Source organism: Lepus europaeus, chromosome 3 (genome assembly GCF_033115175.1).
Source record: "Lepus europaeus isolate LE1 chromosome 3, mLepTim1.pri, whole genome shotgun sequence".
NCBI classification, from domain to species: Eukaryota; Metazoa; Chordata; class Mammalia; order Lagomorpha; family Leporidae; genus Lepus; species Lepus europaeus.
The window spans coordinates 137,552,382-137,564,826 of NC_084829.1; the positions used below are offsets into that span (position 1 = coordinate 137,552,382).

A 12,445-nucleotide genomic window follows, 5' to 3' on the forward strand; every position below is an offset into this window, starting at 1 on the left:
TTCCAATCCAGCTCTCTGCTAATGGCCTGGGAAAGCAGTGAAAGATGGCCCAAGTGCTTAGGCTCCTGCATCCATGTGGGACCCAGAAGAAGCTCCTGGTTCCTGTCTTTGGATCATCCCAGCTCTAGCCGTTGTGGCCACTTGGGGAGTGAACCAGTGGATGGAAGACCTCTCTCTCTCTGTGTCTCCCTCTCTCTATAACTCTGCCTCCCAAATAAGTAAATATATCTTAAAAAAAAAAAAAACCACAAAAACTCCTCCATCCATTCCTTTGTATCTGATCCCCACCTTTATTTCAAAGACTCCTGAATCCACAAAGATTAGATATGAACACATGAGAAAATAATTCTATAGGATGAAGGCATGGAAACAAACATTGGAGAAAAACTATTCTAGTCAGTTTTGAAAGACTGCCTGAATGTGAAGTAAACAAACACAAAAATAAGTTTTTAGAATATTTTATTTAACAATCTCTAGACATTCCATAAAAATATATACATGTTCCTCTTTACATCCTCTATTAGTTTGCATTTGAAACCCAGCTTTGAAAAGCTTTCAGGATTTCTTCTGAAATTAGTCATCTGAAAATACTACAAATGTACATGTACAAAACCAAATCCCATGTCGAGGCACAGAGACCAAAAGCTCCCACTGTCTCTTCACACGGTGAGAAAGGACCCTGGGACGTGACCTCCAAGGGCACAGGGGCACAGGGGCCCTGGAGCACGTTCATGGTTAGTGCTAACTCATCTAGGGAGGAAGGCTTGGAAGCAATAGTGCTGATTTTTCTAAACAGCGTCTGTAGTTTGCAGACCATATGGGACAGTGTACAACAAAGTGCTTACATATTTCTCCAAAGCCAAACAGGCCGTTTGGTTAACAAGGACTAAGATACAGTTTCTGAGTTCATAATTTTTTTTTTTTTTTTTTTGTCAAGAAATCGAAGCAGAGACACTGTCCAGGAAAGCCAGGTCCTTCGGAGCTGGTGTGTCTTCACGGATCTTACGAGGATTCTTTGGCATCTGTTGTGAGTCTGTAACCAATCAAGGCCTCCTTAGGATGCTCTCCCACAAGCAGGTCCACCATCACATGCGGTTTGTCGTAGCCAAAGGAGCTCGGGCCATTTCTCAGCGGTAGGGCCCCTTGTCCTTGCGGCTTTATTTCAGTTTTATGATTTGCGGGGAACTCTGAGTCTGACAGACTTCCTGACCCCACAAGGCCACTGTCAGAGGCATTTCTGGAGTGATACGAGTTCAAGGCGACGCTGTCGGCTGCGGACAGGTCACTACCTGAATGGAGAGAATTCTCTCTGTTTGGTGGAGTCAGGGGCCTGGCAGGGGCCACATCCGAAGCCATCTCCTCCACAGCCACCACTTCAGCAAGGTCTCCCGTGTGCCCGGCTGATCCTGGGCCGTCTGCTCCGTGCGGGCCCGGCCCTTCCTCTGGAGACAGCTGCTCTTCACAGAGCACCTTCTCGTCTTCCGGGACCAATGGCTGGCAGGAGGTGACAACCGATGTGTATTTTGAGTCTGGTTTCGTCTCTGATGTGGCGCTTCTGACCACAAAGAGCTAAGGGGAGAGAAATCAGTGGGAGAGAATAAATTGTTAACCTTCAGCAGATCACCCAGCAGTAAATTTAGGGTAACATTTCTGAATGCCAAGTCTTGTTTTTTTTGTTTTTTTTTTGTTTTTTTTTTTTTTTTTTTTTTTAATGAAAAGAACAAGATTAAGATTAAAAACCAAGTTTTAGGATTTTTAAGAGTCATTCAGTGTCTTACCAACAGGTGTTGCTTTTCATATATGACCTAGCCCGTGGATGCATGTTATATTTGTAATGGAAGCACAATTACTTGTTTTTATACATTGTTTTCATTATCTGTCCACATCTTTGTCATTTTCGGTGGCTCATCTTATTTCTTTACGCTGACAATTTCTTCAATAGATGTTAACGTGTTCCAGTGTTCACTAGTCACAGAATGGGCTGGATATTTCACACCATCGTAAAATGCCTTTCCCAGAATGAACTTTCCAGAGTGCAGGGACGGCAAAGGGCCGGCGCCCGGCTGGCACTGTCACACTGTGTGCGCATGTGTGATCATCTTCCTCCAGGCTACATTCACACCGGGTCACACGAGCCATACTCCTGCTGGCACTACTAACAGCGTGAGTTTGCCTTCTCTAGTGAGTGTAAAACTGCATGCTGTGAGGTGGCTTCGTGTGCAACTCCCAGCAAAGCTGACTGTTACCATTCATACGTGAATCGTTTGTTACCTGTTGGCAGTTCTCATCCACTTATGGACAATGCTTTTACAGCAAATTTCACTGCACCCTTTGAACCTCATAGATACTATCCTTGCCATATTTGATTCAAATAATTATCGTTCTGTCATCTTTGAAATGTCAGACATTAAAATGTCAGACTCCTGTGTCAGTCTCATTTTTGGTCATTGTCCCCTCTATCCTCCAACCATAATAAAGCATTTCTGTGTTTGCAGATTTTCAAAAGTCATACTGTATGGGCTCTGAGCCTCAGCATACACTGTCCCTCAGCACCCAAACAAACTCCTGGCTGTCCCTTGAGCCTGCCCCAACACCATCACCTCTGGAAAAGCCACGACCTCCCTCCCCACCCCCACCACGTGCTCACTGGCTCCGGCAAGTGTCCATGTCCATCGTTCACGCATCACACTCTGTACCCCTGTACACTGATCTTTTCTCACCAGCCTTGTCTGTGCTTTTGCCCTGAGAACAGAGACGGTCCCCTGGTGCACAGTACAAAGCGTGTGGTTTTGGATGTGTGGTAGATGGAGTGATTGAGGGCAGGTGGAATGCTGCGGACCATCATTTCACTCTAAAAACAAAATCTCAGGACCTGCCCCCAAAGGTTCAACTTAACACTTAAAATATACTCAGGTAACTACAGAAAACCACTGTAACACATTACCAAGGACTTGGGTAACGTTATGTTTGTCCGCTTAAGTGGATTGATCTTCTTAACGCGGTAGCATGCGAATACCAGGATCACTACTACAAACAGCAGGACAGCAGCCCCAATGGGAATCCAAAGAATATCTACAGAAAGGGAAAAACCACAAATGGGAATTGAGAAGAAACACTGCTATTATTTCTATCAGAAACTTGTGGTGTTGAGACTCGCTGCACACTGAGACAGGAGGCAGGCAATCTGAAGGAGAAAACAAAACAAAATGAAACGAAACCGGTATTTGTCCTAGAAGGGCTTCCAAGTCTCCCCAGCCCTGTGGTTCCATAACTCCTTGTGACTGTTTGTCATGACCAACCCAACATAGTTAAAACAGGCTTTTCATAACAGTTTCCTTACAGCCTCAAACATAGGGTGTTTCCAGGGTTATGCTTTCCTCTGAGTTAAGAAGGCAAAAAAGAACTCAAAAATCTCCCTCTCCGGGGGTGGGCATTGTGGTGCAGCGGGGTAATCTGCCACTTGGAACACCCATATTCTATAGTGGAATCCTGGGTCCAATTCTGACTCTGCACTTCTGATCCAGCTTCCTGCTAATGTACCTGGGAAGGCAGCTCAAGTACCCCAGTTTCTGCCACCCACATAGGAGATCTTGCAGGAGTTCTTGGCTCATGGCTTTGGCTTGGAGGCATCTGGGAGAGTGAACCAGTGAATGGAAGATCTCTCACTGTCTTTCTCCATCACTCTGCCTTTCCATTAAATGAATAAATAAATTTTTAAAAATCTCTCATTAAAAATAAATTCAATGTTTATAACTCCTAAAATAACTTGGCCCCATTCATCAGATTTTTCAGTTATGCTGATTTATTTCAAGATTACAAATACTTATATAAAGATGCACAGGTGCACGCGTGTGCACACACACTCACACAGAGACAGGAATAAAGTCCCCTTGATTGCAAGTGAGAAACAAGAATAATGTAAAATGGGGAAAACTTACGTCAGAGCACACACTTCTATAATCACCACTGTGTGTTCTGCCTAATGCTGCTTTTTATTTTCACAGCACAATCTTCGGTGTTTTGACTTCTTCCTCAGTTCTCTTTCAGATTAATAGCACTCCACATCTTGGGGCACTCGGCCTCCCTGATGGCACTGTAGTGTCTCTAATTTCTCTAATTCCTATTCCAAAGTTACTTTTTTGAGATAGGCCCTGTAGATATTACTACTTAATGAATGCTTATTTCACGCTTATTATAGGACATGAAAAAGACTTAATCCTTACAACAGTAAAAGATAAAATGACACAACTCAGAAGAATAATATTCGAAGTCCCACAGGTTAAGAAAGTATAGGGTATAAGGCACAGTGACAGCAGGCAGGGAGTGCTGTCACCCAGCCATGGTGGTGCCACCTAGTGGCCATAACACAGCCCTGTTTAAAACTTAATAAATATAGGACATTTACATTATTTTTAATTTTGCACATTAAGTAGGATTTCATGTGTCAAGCAGCATAGTTCAAACAAGCACAATATTGACTGTATTATCTTAAAAAATTATTTGGTTTTTAAAAATATTTAGTTATTTATTTGAAAGGTAGAGCTACAGAGACAGATAGAGACAGAGACTGAGAGAGAGAGAGAGAGAGAGAGAGAGAGAGAGAGACAAAGAGAGGCTTCTCCATCCACTGGTTCACTCCCTAAGTGACTGAAATGGCTGCAGAGGGGCCAGGAGGAAGCCAGGAGCCAGGAGCTTCTTCCAGGTCCTCCACAAATATGTAGGGGCCCAAGCAATTGAGCCATCCTCCACTGCTTTCCAAGGTGCATTAGCAGGGAGCTGGATCAGAAGTGGAGCAGTTGGGTCTCTAACTGGCACCTTTATGTGATGCTGGCATTGCAGGCAGTGCCTTAACGCACTGTGCCACAGCACTGTCCCTGCTATTTGAAACCTTCATATAATGGCTGAAAAGTTATTAGTGTCAAATTTTATATGTTTGGCCAGATTTCTCAGAATAGATTTCTGTCTTCAAAAAGTAATGTGGGCCAGAGCCGCAGCACACTAGGCTAATCCTCTGCCTGTGGCGCTGGCACCCCGGGGTTCTAGTCCTGGTTGGGACGCCGGATTCTGTCCCGGTTGCTCCTCTTCCAGTCCAGCTCTCTGCTGTGGCCCAGGAAGGCAGTGGAGGATGGCCCAAGTGCTTGGGCCCTGCACCTGCATGGGAGACCAGGAGGAAGCACCTGGCTCCTGGCTTCGGAATGGCCATAGCGGCCATTTGGGGAATGAACCAATGGAAGGAAGACCTTTGTCTCTGTCTCTCTCTCTCACTGTCTAATTCTGCCTGTCCAAAAAAAAAAAGTAATGTGTATTATAAAATTTCAGTATATCTTTTAGCCTTGGAAAAACATTCAACAAACATCTTAACAATATACAAAGTCACCAAAGCATGATTTATCATTGTGAAAACCTATAAATAATCTCTAAAGTCTAAAAGTTGGGGAACATTCAATAAAAATAATACAATTTACATATTGAAATAGTCTAGGTGAGCATGTGAAATCAATGGGAAGATTTTTATAATATACTCTTACAGCACTACACAAAATTACATACATATAACATTAGGACCATGGTTATATAGCAAAACTAAGGAGAAGCAGTATGGAAACAACACACCACAGGTAGGTGCCTGGCATGGTGTTTAAGGTGCTGCTTGGGCTGCCTGAACCCCATCTGGGAGAGGCTGGTTCAAGTCCTGGCTACTTTGCTTCTGATCCAGCTTCCAGCTAATATACATTTTGGGAGGCAGTAGATAATGGCTTAAGTATTTGTGTCCCTGCCACCCATGTGGGAGACCTGGACTGAGTTCAAGGCTCTTGGGGTGGCCTTGGCTCAGTCCAGGATGTTGTAGGTATTTGGGGAGTAAAACCACCAGACAGATGGAAGATCTCTCTCTCTCTCTCTCTGTGTTTCTTTCTGTATTTCAAATAAAAAGAAAACAAACAAATCCAATAAACTTTGCACAATGGGTTATTAATTTATTTTGGGTTTTTTTTGGATAGTGGAAATACACATAATTTTTTTTTCTTTTTTACATTTCAAATTGTTTATATTAAACATCTAAACTTTCAAACATTTCAATCATTGCAAGAAAAGTCCAAAGTCTTTTTAAAGGTACCTACCCACTTGAGAATGCCAGCTCTAAAGGTCTATTAAATGTATCCTCCCGGGGCCGGCGCGCTGTGGCTCACTTGGTTAATCCTCTGCCTGCAGTGCTGGCATCCCATACGGGCGCTGGGTTCTAGTCCCAGTTGCTCCTCTTCCAGTCCAGCTCTCTGCTGTGGCCTGGGAGGGCAGTAGAGGATGGCCCAAGTGCTTGGGCACCTGCACCTGCATGAGTGCCGGCCGTAGTGGCCATTTGGGGAGTGAACCAACAGAAGGAAGACCTTTCTCTCTGTCTCTCTCTCACTGTCTATAACTCTACCTGTCGAATTAAAAAAAAAAAAAAAAAAAAGAGAGAAATGTATCCTCCCACAAAGAAAGATGATACAATAAATGATTTAAAATGTTATAAAAGTGACCTGTAATTCAGTATTCAAACTGTTCTATATTTATTCCTGGATATTAATTTCTGGTTTTTGTGAACAGGATTCATAATATTTTGCAATGTTGATGTGACAAACTGAATTCTGGCTACTCATAATCCTGAAATTACGCATACAGTTTTATGTGTCTGTCACATTGTTTTCTTTCCTGGGTCAAAAGTCTATCATAGAATTTTCTTTATTGGTTGTTTTGGATTTTTTAATGCCTGAGAAACTGTTCTTTTTTAAAAAAATAGATTTATTTATTTATTTGAGAGGTAGAGCTACAGACAGGTTGAGGAAGAAACAGAGAGAAAGGTCTTCCATTTGCTGTTTCACTCCCCAAATGGCTGCAACGGCCATAGATGAGCCGACTGGAAGCTGGGAGCCAGGAGCTTCTTCCAAATCTCCCACACGGTGCAGGGGCCCAACCACTTGGGCCATCTTCTACTGCTTTCCCAGGCCATTAGCAGGAAGTTGGATTGGAAGTGAAGCAACTGGGACATGAAACGGTGCCCATTTGGGATGCCAGCACTGCAGGTGGAGGCTTAGCTCACTGTGCCACAGCACCAGCTCCAGAAACTATTCTATTTTTAATGTTGAACATCTCTGAGGAGTGGAACTTCTGAATATTTTAGAAAGGAATGTATTGAAATTGCAGATAAATTTGTCTCTTTTCCACATTACTCCATTTCAGCTGTCATTCTCCGCATATTTTTTTAAATGGCAAGAACTTACCTTTTATACTATGATTGAAAATGGCAATACAGACTTCTTTAGACTTCTCCGTCGTAACCTGCCACCTGCCTGAGACGCCTTCTGCTGAAATGCAATACTCGGTGTTCAGCGAGGACACTGGAATACTTAACTCACACTGGGTCTCATCGCAGGGGTCGCTTACTTGTTTTTTATCTGTGTTCTATAAGGAAAAAAAGAAAAAAAGGCAATGAAAATGCATAGCTTCTTTCAATCAGCAAAAAAAAACACACCAGATTTATCCTGGTCAAACACCTAAAGAAAACACGGATGATGAATACTGAACATGACTGAAAACAGCTTTGCCATCAGACAAGAGGTTCAACACGGCATGATGATGTGTATCCATCAAAATCTTCCTTGCCGGGAGCGTGAAGTTTAAAACCTTGAGGAGCAGGGATATTCACTGCTAGCTGTTAAACAAACAAATTTCCTTCATCCGGAGACAATGGCTGTTGTGGACCCAGGAGGCCAGATCTGGGTCTCCCAGGCCATGCCACGGAAGGGGAGTTAGATGTTATTCTGCAGCCAAAGAAGATTCGTGAGCCGATTGGAAGCAGTGGAGTAACATGAGCTGCTTTGTACTCGAGGACGACCCTGCTAGCAACCAGAGTGATACTCTACGGTTTAACCCAGACGCCACTCTGCTGCTCACCTCTTTCCAGAGGAGCCACATCTCCCTGGGAATTAAATGAAAACCTCCCAAGCCTGCAGAGACCTTCCCCAGTGCGCCAGCCCCCTGCCCTCACTGCTCGCCGCCCAGCCCACTGGCCTCCCTGCTCCACCCCTCCCAGGTGGGCTTCCATCCTCCAGGGTCTCTGCTGCGGTGCTGGGCCGAAAACGCCCTTCTCACCTATGTCCACGGGGCTCACTTCCAGACCTCCTGCAGCCACATCTCCAGTTAACGCCCCCACCTGCACTGCCCAGCCCCTTCCCTGCTGCTCATCTTGTCTGTGTCACTCCCTGCTGTCCTCCCGGTGCCCAGGAGGCACACGTAGGTGCCTGATAAGTATCTGTTAAATAAATGAGCGGCAATGCCATGGAGAATTGATGGAACAGAATAGCTCTCATCACCAGTGCCGGAGTAATGTCATTCTATCCCCACGGCTGTAGAATTGTCTTTTTCTTTCAAAAATATTTATTCAAATTACAGCTGTCTGTTATTTTACATCACCACCAGTGAAGAAGAAGAAAATTCAAATAGCCTCATCTCAGCAGTGGAGAAATGGAGGCACACAGGGTACAATCCTGCATTATGGCTATGTGCTAAATGAGGCCAGGAAAAACTGCACACTCAGAGTGACTCATTCCACACCAGAGCCTTCTAATGACATTCCAACATACTTTTCTCTGACCAAAATGTACGTGTGCCTGAATTTTCAGAAATGACTTAAGCTAGCTGCAGGCTAATTTTCATTTTGGAAAAAATGAAAGAGAAGCACATACCTCACTGCCCTTCACTCTTATATACACATGGTACTCAAATGCATAGCAGGCACTGTCCTCATCATACATGGCTCCCAGCGTTTCTCCATTGATAACAATTAGAGGGTGAAATATATTAATAGCAATTTTGTTGTCCACCTTCCTAACGTTGAGTGCAGGTGCTCCAATCTTTCCTGGGGGAAGGAGGGGTGGTATCATTAATGCTGACCTGGGAACTTCAGAGAACATTTCATAGGAGAATCAAAGTCAGTGACTCAAACTACTGATTTTTCATTTCGGTTGTTCAAAAGCAGGACTACATTTAAGCCACTCTCCACAAAGATCTAGAAGGTATTTTAAGTATCCTTAGTAAAGAAAACTGTAGCGGACCTCAGGCCAGAAACACTCTCATCTTAGCTCTTCTTTAGAAGTTTAATTTCATTTCTAGTTCTATAGGAAAACAACTGGTCATAAAAGTCAGGGGCTTGATATAGTAGGAGCTCCATCAAGTAAATTTTTCCTTTATCCCTGTTTCTGTAGATTAAGAAGCCTGGTTTCTATATTAAAAAAAGTCTCCAAAAAGGCATTCGGTTATCCTCCCTAACTAAAATTTCTATAAAAGTTTACTAAACGCAACTTTTACTGTGAAAACCAGTGCTAGATGTTAATGTATCTGACAATTTTTTTTTTATGTTTTGATGTTTGGGGCTGCGTCACTGAACCATTTATTTCTCACGTATGTACTGCGCCGCTCCTGTGCATCCTCAGGGCCTAGCATGCTTTCTGGCACACAGCAGGCCCTTGATAAATCTCTGTGGGAGAAAAATGACAAGAGCTGATGTGCTTATGAGACGACAAAGGCATGGAGTCTGCAGACTAGCCATTGGTGAAGGGTAAGGAGAGGAAGGGCCTGTGGAAGACCGAGCCAGCACACTCTGAAAAGCCGGGGTGGCACTGGCAGGGCGGCGGATGAAAGAACAACGCAGGGAAGCTGACCGAGGAATGGCGTGGAGCTGGAGGAAAGGTCCCAGCACTAGACCACTCAGGAGCTGTCGAGTGCCTGAGCTTTCTTTTATCCGGGAGAGAGAGGCTGTGGCCCAGGAGGGCAGTGGAGGATGGCCCAAGTGCTTGGGCTCCTGCACCTGCATGGGAGACCAGGAGGAAGCACCTGGCTCCTGGCTTCAGACTGGCACAGTGCCGGCCGTAGTGGCCATTTGGGGGGTGAACCAACGGCAGGAAGCCCTTTCTCTCTGTCTCTCTCTCTCTCTCACTGTCTAACTCTACCTGTCAAATAAAAAAAAAAAAAAAGGAAAGGAATGACAGAGAAAATTGTACATGAAAGGGTGGTGCAGAGGCCAGCTGGACAACGCTGATCCGGACTTGCACGCAGGGGCCATGTAATGCTTTACAAGGGGCAAGGCAATTGCTGCCTCTTAACCCTATTCTGTGGGGCCTGGAAGACAGGGAAGATACTGATGGTCTAAATTCCTCCAGATGTTTCCGTGGCTTTGTGATCATCTTTGGTAAGTATGAACAAAAGCAAAAATATACCTAGGACATGTACAAGTGCTTTCAAATTTCAAATTTGCATGTGTATACATTCTACTTACCTTGCTTACATAAAGTGAATTCCTTTGACTCTGCATACATGGATTCCCTTTGTCCAACCCTAGCTTTAACTCTGGTCCACAGAGGACTTGATGGATCATCAACTTGGTGAAAAATATTACAGTAGTGATGAGAGGTATTAACGCATGCATCAAGCCACACTGCACTCCTAAAACAGAAAGGAATACACGCAATAGTAGCTTTTATTATTGTACAAACTTGAACCTTCTGTCTGTGCTTTGTTCATCATTCAGAGCATGGAGCTGGTATAAAGAGCTGAATAAGAACAGGATGGAGAAGTTCACACAAAGTAGGAAGTCCCTGCTCTTTGGTTAGAAGTATAGATGATCTTTAGCAACTTGGGGGTTATGGCCATCAGATGCCACCAGTGGAAAATCTGAGCATAATCTGGATTCCCCCCAAAACTTAAGTACTAATAGGTTACTGTCAACTAGAAGCCTTACCAAGAGCATAAATAGTTGGTAAACATATATTCTGGGGGCCGGTACTGTGGCTTAGTGGGTAAAGCTACAACCTGCAGTGTCAGCATCCCATATGGGCACCAGTTTGAGTCTTGGCTGCTCCACTTCCGATCTAGCTCTCTGCTATGGCCTGGGAAAGCAGTAGAAGATGGCCCAAGTCCTTGGGCCTCTGTGCCCATGTGGGAGACCTGGAAGAAACTCCTGGCTCCCGGCTTCAGATAGCACAGCTCCAGCCACTGTGGCCATCTGGGGAGTGAACCAGCAGATGGAAGACCCCCACTCCCCTGCTTCCGCCTCTTTGTAACTCTGACTTTCAAATAAATAAATAAGTCTTTAAAAAAAAACCCCAGATATTCTGTGTTATATATACTTTACAATGGTTAAAAAAATGTGAAACCATGAGAGGTCACTTTTTACCAAGATATACAATTTAGAGAGATGAACTACTCAGAGAATGAGTGCTATATAGTGTTTTAGGCAGCTACTCAGAGTGCTAGAGCTCACCACAATAGCAATAAGAAGTGGCAATGAAATTATGACAGCAGTACAGTAAACCATAAGGTAATGTTATATAGTTCCCATATAATACTGCATCTCCATGTGTGTTCACATTTCTCTTGACTGTTAAGGGCACCATGTGTGGGCTAGAAAGCACATGTGAAAAGCAAGTCTCAGCAAATTCAAAAGAATTAGAATCATACCATGCAGCTTCTCAGACCACAAAGGAATGAAATTGGAAATTAGCAACTCGGGAATCCCTAGAGCACATGCAAACACATGGAGATTGAACAACATGCTCCTGAATGAACAATGGGTCATAGAAGAAATTAAAAGAGAAATCAGAAATTTTCTGGAAGTAAATGAGGATAAAAGCACAACATACCAAAACCTATGGGATACAACAAAAGCAGTGTTAAGAGGAAAGTTTATATCAATAGGTGCCTACATCAAGAAATTGGAAAGGCACCAAATAGATGAGCTTTCAAGTCATCTCAAGGATCTAGAAAATCTGCAGCAAACCAAACCCAAACCCAGTAGGAGAAGAGAAATAATTAAAACCAAAGAAGAAATCAACAGGATTGAATCCAAAAAAAAAAAAATACAAAAAATCAGCCAAACAAGGAGCTGGTTTTTTGAAAAAATAAACAAAATTGACACCCCATTGGCCCAAATAACTAAAAAAAGAAGAGAAAAAACCAAAATCAATAGGATCAGAGATGAAAATGGAAACGTAACAACAGACACCACAGAAATAAAAAGAATCATCAGAAATTACTACAAGGACTTGTATGCCAGCAAACAGGGAAATCTATCAGAAATGGACAGATTCTTGGACACATACAACCTACCTAAATTGAGCCAGGAAGACATAGAAAACCTAAACAGACCCATAACTGACACAGAAATTGAAACAGTAATAAAGGCCCTCCCAACAAAGAAAAGCCCAGGACCAGATGGATTCGCTGCTGAGTTCTACCAGACATTTAGAGAAGAACTAACTCCAATTCTTCTCAAGCTATTCAGAACAATCGAAAAAGAGGGAATCCTCCCAAATTCTTTCTATGAAGCCAGCATCACCTTAATTCCTAAGCTGGAAAAAGATGCAGCATTCAAAGAGAATTACAGACCAATATCCCTGATGAACATAGATGC

General features: G+C 43.5%; 1 protein-coding gene across 1 annotated transcript in view; it reads right to left on the bottom strand.

Annotated features, from left to right (window-relative positions):
• Positions 1–442: 442 nt before the first annotated feature.
• IFNGR1 (interferon gamma receptor 1) overlaps positions 443–12,445 on the bottom strand; it is a 32,893-nt gene continuing 20,890 nt past the window's right edge. The window contains exons 3-7 of the mRNA XM_062186823.1: positions 10,313–10,479; positions 8,724–8,896; positions 7,260–7,440; positions 2,945–3,072; positions 443–1,569 (exon numbers count right to left, since the gene is read on the bottom strand). Coding sequence (XP_062042807.1) covers positions 1,003–1,569; positions 2,945–3,072; positions 7,260–7,440; positions 8,724–8,896; positions 10,313–10,479 — 1,216 coding nt within the window. The 3' untranslated portion in view covers positions 443–1,002. The remainder of the gene's footprint in view (positions 1,570–2,944; positions 3,073–7,259; positions 7,441–8,723; positions 8,897–10,312; positions 10,480–12,445) is intronic.